Raw genomic sequence first — 7,899 nt, 5'->3', positions numbered from 1 at the left:
AAAAAAAAAAAAAAGAAGAATTAGAACACTAGTGCTGGCTATGCTGTGGTGAGAGCAGGCCATTCAGGTAGCTGTTAGAGTTAGAGTGGTCATCCCTTCATTCAAATAGCTATTTAGGGTTGTGTCAGATACTATAGCAGTTGCTGAGGAAATGGCTGTAGCTGTTTGCATAAAACATAATAATATTAATAACAGCAATAATTAGAAACTAAATGCTCAACAATTTGGGGGAAAACATTTTAATGGATTATTAAGTAATATTAAACATGATTGGCTGCGCATGGTGGCTTATGCCTATAATCCCAGCGTTTTTGGGAGGCCAAGGTAGAAGGATTGCTTAAAGCTAGTGGTTTAAGTCCAGCTTGGCAACATGGCTCTGTGGGGGGAAAAAAAGATGGATTATTAAGACTGAAACAACATGGACAAAAGCAAATACACATGTGCATACTTAGTATGATTTACAGAAATGTCTGTATGAAAGTTTGGCAGATATCTAGATTATTTTTGTGTATGATTTTAGGTGGCTGCTTTGTGGTTGGGAGTGCCCCAACCGCCCCAATGTCCAGTTTCTTGTATAAGCAAGAATTGGTGATGGGATTAATTTTGGCCCTTACAGAGGCACTGAGGACATCACCTCTCCTCATGGCATCCCTCTTGACCTTCTGGACCGAGTGATGATCATCCGGACCATGCTGTATACTCCACAGGAAATGAAACAGGTGAGCCTCCCTTCCCCTCCTGCTCTCTCCTCGGTTTGCTCCAGCTGTTCACTGCCGGCCATGCACGTAGGATCCATGGAGTAGACCTGGCTTCCACTCGCCATCCCACCACATAGTTGTTGGCTTGGGCCAGTGACGTTACTCCCGAGTCTTAGTTTCCTCATCTGAAAGATGGGTTGAGCTTCCTGGATGTTGTCTGAGTGTCACAGAATCTCAGCTTCCTGTGAGTCTTGGCTGTTTTCTTTTCGGTTGTTCCCCTTTTGATAAGCTTAGGGGAACAATGATAATGAAAAAGCGAACTTCATGACAGGAGGCCACCAGCCCTAACAAAAAGGAGACTGTAGTATAATAAGATGTAGTGCTTGCAATCTCAGCATTCTGAGAGGCCATGGCAGGAGGAGGTCTTGCGGCCAGAAGTTGGAGACCAGCCTGGGCAACATCATGAGACCCCTACTCTACAAAAAGGAAGAAGAAGGCCGGGCACAGTGGCTCACGCCTGTAATCCTAGCACTCTGGGATGCCAAGGCAAGTGGATTGCCTGAGCTCACAGGTTTGAGACCAGCCTGAGCGAGAGTGAGACCCCTGTCTCTAAAAATAGCCGAGTGTTGTTTCAGGTGCCTATAGTCCCAGCTACTTGGGAAGCTGGGGCAAGAGAATCTCTTGAGCCCAAGAATTTGAGGTTGCTATGAGCTATGATGCCACTGCACTCTACCGAGGGCGACATAGTGAGACTGTCTCAGAAACAAAAAGATTTAGTGATAGCCTTTGGTGCCCAGGTCACACCCTGCCCATGGCCTTTTCTGCTCAGAGAATGAGGCTAGACACTCTGTCCCACCAGTATTCACAGCAGGGTATCTCCAGCAGGGTGCAGAAGGCAGCTCTCTGACAGGGAGGGGCCAGTTCTCAAGGCTATCAGCTCCCTGTCTACTATATAAAGCATGACTAGTGGTGGGGTCTGGTGCCAGCCCTGGGCAAGTCTGTGGCTTTGCAACACAGTCCTTGAGGGCTGCTACCAAGTCTTTAGAGATGATGTTGAGACAGCGTCACACAGCCGAGAAGGGCATCTGAAGGTGGAGCTCCCCACAGTGAGGCCCACACGGAGGTGTTGTGCTCAGTGCCTGGCATACACTGCATGCCCGTATGAACCGACTGGGATTCAGCTGGGGTGGGAGATGACAGGGATTTATGATGCGGGGCGTCACCCAGGGCCAAGGTTGCAGTTGTCCTGTGGGAATTGCCTCTTTGCTTGCTTTGGAACTCAAGCACCAAGTGTGTACCAGCATTACCCAGGCACTCCGTGTTCATCATTTCTCCGTCCCTCTGTGGTACTTACAGGTATTAGTTATGGTCTCTTTTAGTTTTTATGGCAAAGTCACTGAGCAGCAAGTCCAGTACGCAGAGCCCATGCCGCCTGTTCAGCATTGGGCTGTGCGCCGGTGTGGCATGTGCTGTGCTCCTGCCTCTGCCCTGTGGACCCTGGCCTAGATCGTCTCTTACTGAGAGGTCTAGTGCCAGCCATGGCTGGGGCTGCTGAGGGACCAGGGCTGCACTGACATCCTGACATGTTCTGCCTGTACCCACTTCTCTCACCAGAGCATGGTCCTGGGGACAGGTTGAGCCTTGGACGTGCTTGGCTATATGATTCTGTTGATCCCTAGTAACCCATAAGGCAGGGAGAGCTATTATCATTCTGATTTTTAAGGATGAGGTCATAGAACCCTGGCTGACTAATTTGCCTGAGTTTATAATGCCAGTTAGTGGGGAGCAGGTGACAGGACTGGCCGGAATCCATGCTGTCTGATCCTGAAACCCATATTCTTTATCACTGCCACCGGCCTCTCCCTGCTAGAAGTAATCTCACATGGGTAGAGTTTTCCTCAGTTCATGAGCAGGGCCTTTGCCTGTGGAGTGGCCAGGGCCTCCGCTGGGCCCTCCCTGGTGGTCCCCTACTCTCCCGTGACCCATCTAGCCTGGTCCTGCTGGCGTTCTTGACAGCATGCAGGAGTGCCACAGGGATGCATGGTGCAAGTCAGAGATGTGCCTTCCTAACCAGCACTCGGAGATTACTGAAGCAGCTGTGCATCACAGTGTATTATACAGGAGATGGTGTCGGTGGCTGGGGGCCTGTCACCAGGTAAGGATCTCTTGCTATTGGATGACTGCTAAGTTGAAGCCTAGACATTTATTAAAGCAGAAGCAAAAACAAAGTGCCCTAGGCAATTACTGGGAACCTTCCCATCCTCACTGTGGGTGCTTTCCCATAAGAACCTACTGTTGGGACCAAAACCCCTTGTGTCCTGCCAAGAAAGGCAGACCAGGGACAAGTCCAGGGACACTTGGAGTATTTGAATGAGTTGAGCAATCTGGTGCCCTCTCTGAGCCTTAGCCATCCCTTCTCCTGTGTCAGATGGAAGATCCGCTCCGCTGTGAGACTGTCACAGGATTACATGAGACAGTGATATCACTCAAGCCCAACCCACTGTGTCCCTCTGCCGTCACTATTACTGTCATCAACAGTTGCATGTGCTTCGCAGACACCCTTTGGGGTCCTTGTCAGTAGCTTTGCCATAGCCAGCATTAAAGGCTCAAAGAAGGAGGGTCTTGTGGCTGTGCAGAGAGTAAGCACCAGAGCTGGGACCCCCCTCCCAACTCAGAGCCAGTTCATCCTGCTGCTGCGTTTGCCCCCAGAGCGCCCATCCTCAGTGCAGACCCCTGGGTGCTCTGCACTGTGCCACTGGTGCAGAGACTGGACAGGTCAGCTCTGGGTGGTTCCATCTGAGCTCAGCCAGGAGGGGTTCTTCTTGGGCTTTCTCTCAGGACTCAGTGTTGCTTTGTTCCTGCTGGCCCAGGGGAAGGCCTAGCATTTTTACGGTAGCCTGAGGTAGGGTTTTAGACAAACCAACTCAGTGTAACTTGTGTATCTGCCATCAGTGCTGATACTTTCATAAACCATCCCTGCAGGTTATTAAATGATTAAAGATCTCATTTATGAACTGTCCATTTTCAAGTAGTCTGAGACAGGAGCACTTGTGATTGCTCTGACCTGTTCTAGGGAGAGTGAGAGCAGGGTGTCTGTCCCTGACGTCCTATAAGGGGAACCACAGGTGCAGTGCAGCTCACTGACAGGGAGGTGTTCAGCTGAAGTTCTCTCCTTGGACCAGGCTGCAGGATTCAGTGTTGAGGAGGTTCCCTGGGGACACTCTTGGTAAGACCTGGTTTCCTTAGTTTGCAGCTGTGAGGGAGAAGCCTTCCACTGTTGTGCCAAGGGGAGTGCTCCTGTGATAGAGTGGGAGCAGGGCTCTCCCTCCCAGCTCCTTTCTGGGCCTTCCTTGTGTCCATCCAGTAACTTCCATGAGCCCCCTCTCTGCTCAGCTGCAGTACGTTTAAACTTCAGACAGTGGAGCAGCTCATGTACAGAGCTCACACCCTGGCAGCCCACTGATGAGCCTGTGGATAAGTATTTTTGTGTTTTATGGGTATTTTCTGAGACAGCGTCGCACTTTGTCACCCTGAGTTGAGTGCAGTGGTGGCATTATAGCTCACAGCAACCTCAAACTCCTGGGCTTAAACCATCCTCCTGCCTCAGCATCCCACGTAGCTGGGACTATAGGCACCTGCCACCGTGCCCAGCTAGTGTTTCTATTTTTAGTAGAGATGCGGTCTCATTCTTGCTCAGGCTGGCCTTGAATTAGTGAGCTCAAGTGATCCACTCACTTCGGCCTCCCAGAGTTCTAGGAGTATAGACATGAGCCACTGTGCCTGGGTAAGTTTTATGTGGCCTTTTCAGTGTTTATGAACTATTTGAACAACCTGCCCACATTTAAAAGTCAGACATTTCATACAAAAACCTATATCCCAAGCCTGTCTTGCTGCCAACACCTAGTGGGCTGCAGTGGTCTGGGGCAGAGAGGCTGCCTCCCCTGCTGCGCTCTGGCCAGTTTCCTCAGTGCCCCTCTGCCTACTTACCTACCCCAGCCTGCCAGGCTCGGGACCTTACCCATGTGCAGGAGCCCACACTCTGGGCTCCCCCTGGCCAGAGGCATCAGAGACTGGGATCCCCACCCGTGTAGCTCCTGCTGTCGGGGTTTCTGCCTGGAGAGCTTCCAGGCGGGTTTTGGTGTAGGCCGCCTTTTCCCTCTTAGAAGGGACTCAGTCTTTCCCAGGCCCTGTGCCTCTACCCTGGATGCGTTTTTATGGCTCTAATTTAAACAAGGGCTTCTTGATATCTTGTTTACGAAGCTGCCAAAGTGAAAAATTCCTGTATTATATGAGGCTCGAAGTCCTCGAGTTATCTCAGCTCCACAACACACAACATCATTATCCTGGCTGCCCCTTATCACTCAGGGCTGGCGTGCCTGCAGGATCCCAGTGCCACTGTCTTACAGCTTCCTCACCAGCAGCCTGCCTCCCCCTCCAACTTCACCAAGATCTTCAAACTGCAGCAAGCAGCAGCCTCTTGATAGATTAGATATCTTCTGGTGATGTTATGAGGGCTGGTAAATCTTTAAAAGTAACTTTTTTGATTTATTTAACCATCGCATTTATCAAGCAAATAAAAAATGTCTGTTCATGCCTGAGTGCTTATAAGTGGTGGTGCCCATGCTAGAGAGGAAAGTTAGAGCCCTTGAGGGAGCCCAGGGCAGGTTTTAAAGAGGCTTCAGTTCTCTCTGCCTGGAGGAGAGGAGGGCAGTGAGGCAAGAAGGAGCTGCCCTGACAGCCATGCAGTTGCTGGCCGTGATGCAGTTCACGTGTTACAGGTGTGACACGTGCTCTGTGGAGGGAGCCAGGCCAAGTGTCAGCTCCCCTACCTCTACCTCAGGTATAGGTCTCTACTTTTCTTATGATATGGGGTAAGAAACACTGAACAAAGCTTTTTTTTTTTTGGAACAGAGACTCACTATATTGCCCTTGGTAGAGTGCCGTGACATCACAACTCACAGCAACCTCCAACTCTTGGGCTTAAGCGATTCTCTTGCCTTGGCCTCCCAAGTAGCTGAGACAACAGGTGCCCACCACAACACCCGGCTATTTTTCTGTTGCAGTTGTCACTGTTGCTTAGCTAGTCTGGGCTGGGTTCAAACCCACCAGCCTCAGTGTATGTGGCTGATGCCAAACCACTGTGCTACAGGTGCCAAGCCTGAACAAAGTTTTTAAAGCACTTGAGGAATGGGACATATAGTCACTGGTGATCATGTTTTTTCTTCTCTGAAAAGATCATTAAAATCCGTGCCCAGACGGAAGGCATCAACATCAGTGAGGAGGCCTTGAACCACCTGGGGGAGATTGGCACCAAGACCACGTTGCGGTGAGCTGGCCCAGTTGGGGGACCTTGCTGGGGTCATACTGGGAAATAAGTTAAAATAAAGACACAGTAAAAGATGTTTGAATATCAAAAAAAAAAAAGACAGGCCCCCTTCTAGGCATGGGACCATATTTGTCTACTCTTTCTGGCATGATGGGTATCAGGACACTTGAGTTTGGAGCACAGAGTCTCTAGCTGATGTTTTTTTAGAAGCTAGAGTAACAGGTGACAGCCCCTTGTCCTGTGGCAGGTGTTCCTTCTGGTGGAGAGCTCATTCTGACTCTGGGCCAGTGCCTTGGCATCGGAGATGTGTGGATCCAGAGTGTGGGGCCTGGGTGGGGAGCTCCTTAGTGAGGGCCCTGTTTCCCCTGTCCCCATTGCTCCTGTGCTCTGGGTGGGTAAGGAGTGAGGATCAGGGAAGAGTGCAAACACCAAACACCTTGTTCTGCTAACTGTTCTCCAGCAGCTCAGAGGTGGTGGCCTGTGCAGGTGTCCCCGGCAGTGTCCTCACTCCTTATAAAATCATTACTTCACAGTCCTCAACCTGTGTCCCTTGATTCTGTTCTTTTTGCTCCTGAGGCTGAGGCAGAATTGCAGGCTGTTAGGTATATATATAACTATAGGTATTATAGGCTATAGGTATTATATAACTTTGGATGGGGCACGTGCTTCCGGGTGGCTGTGTGTTAATTTCCCTGCCATGTTCCGTGTCCCTGTTGGTACTTGGCATCACCTGCCTGACCGGTGCATGCACCTAAGTTTGCAGTGGAGTCAGTGCCTGCTGGAGAACTGGGCTCCGGCTGCCGTGGGGCGGGCTTCCTTCTGGGGCCCCAGTTTCACTCCTGCCTGGCCCCTGTCTGCTCCAGGTACTCGGTGCAGCTGCTGACCCCAGCCAACCTGCTGGCTAAGATCAATGGGAAAGACGGCATTGAGAAGGAGCATGTGGAGGAGATTAGTGAGCTGTTCTATGACGCCAAGTCCTCGGCCAAGATCTTGGCCGACCAGCAGGATAAGTACATGAAGTGAGATGGCTGAGCTTCTCTGCCAGGAGAGGTCCCCAGACATTCCTGGGCCTGGTCTGGCCGGGGGCAGGAGCACCCCCTGGACTCACAACACCCCACTCAGCTTGGTCCATAGCATTGTCGGCTCAGTGAGGGGAACGTTTCTCATTAACTCACGCAACTTCTGGGGTTGCTTTGAAGGAACCCTCCCTTGCCTGATGTGTTTTCTAATAAATCCTTATAGGTTATTTTCATGATGTCTTTCTCTTTGAATTTTTTAAAAAGTAATGTTTATTCCAGAATTGTTTTATCGTGAAGACAGCACAGGCGGTTCGCAGTATTCCTCATATCCAGTCTCCCTTACTGTGGGCGTGTCCCAGTTTATCACACTGCATTCACCTTTTCTCAGGTCTGCCTAATGCCCTTTTTCTGTCCTTAGAATGCCACATTCCAACTATTATCATGTCTCCTCAGGCACCTCTTGGCTGTGACACTTCCTGATACTCTCCTGTTTTTAATGACCTTTTAATAACATTTTTGAAGGGCACTGATCAGGTATTCTATAGACTATCCCTCAATTGGCAATTGTCTGATGCTTTTCTGATGAGGAGACTGTGTGTGGGTTTGGGGGAGGAAGACCACAGAGGTAGCACCCTTGGCTCCATCACGCAAGGGTACCTGCCTGGCTTACCACCGTGGTGCTGGCTGTGACCACCTGGCCGAGGCCACTCCCAGACCCCCCCTTTGAAGGTATCTTCTCCACTTTTCCTTAGTTCACTCTTTGGGAGGAAGGCACTCATGTAGCCTACACATAAAATGGGGGGTGGTCAATGCCCCACATCCTTGAGGGCTGAGTGTTTCCCTAAATTATTTGGAA

The 7,899-nt window shown here is 50.4% G+C and overlaps 1 protein-coding gene across 1 annotated transcript in view; it reads left to right on the top strand.

Moving 5' to 3' along the window:
• RUVBL1 (RuvB like AAA ATPase 1) overlaps positions 1-7,329 on the top strand; it is a 45,773-nt gene extending 38,444 nt beyond the window's left edge. Inside the window, exons 9-11 of the mRNA XM_003796192.2 lie at positions 617-719; positions 5,933-6,024; positions 6,888-7,329. Of these exons, the coding sequence (XP_003796240.1) occupies positions 617-719; positions 5,933-6,024; positions 6,888-7,047 (355 nt within the window). The 3' untranslated portion in view covers positions 7,048-7,329. The remainder of the gene's footprint in view (positions 1-616; positions 720-5,932; positions 6,025-6,887) is intronic.
• The last annotated feature ends 570 nt before the right edge of the window (positions 7,330-7,899 follow it).

Source organism: Otolemur garnettii, unplaced genomic scaffold, assembly GCF_000181295.1.
Source record: "Otolemur garnettii isolate 467f Iridium unplaced genomic scaffold, OtoGar3 scaffold00101, whole genome shotgun sequence".
Classification (NCBI taxonomy): domain Eukaryota; kingdom Metazoa; phylum Chordata; class Mammalia; order Primates; family Galagidae; genus Otolemur; species Otolemur garnettii.
Note: the sequence above shows the minus strand (reverse complement) of the source record. Positions and strands in the feature narration are given on the sequence as shown.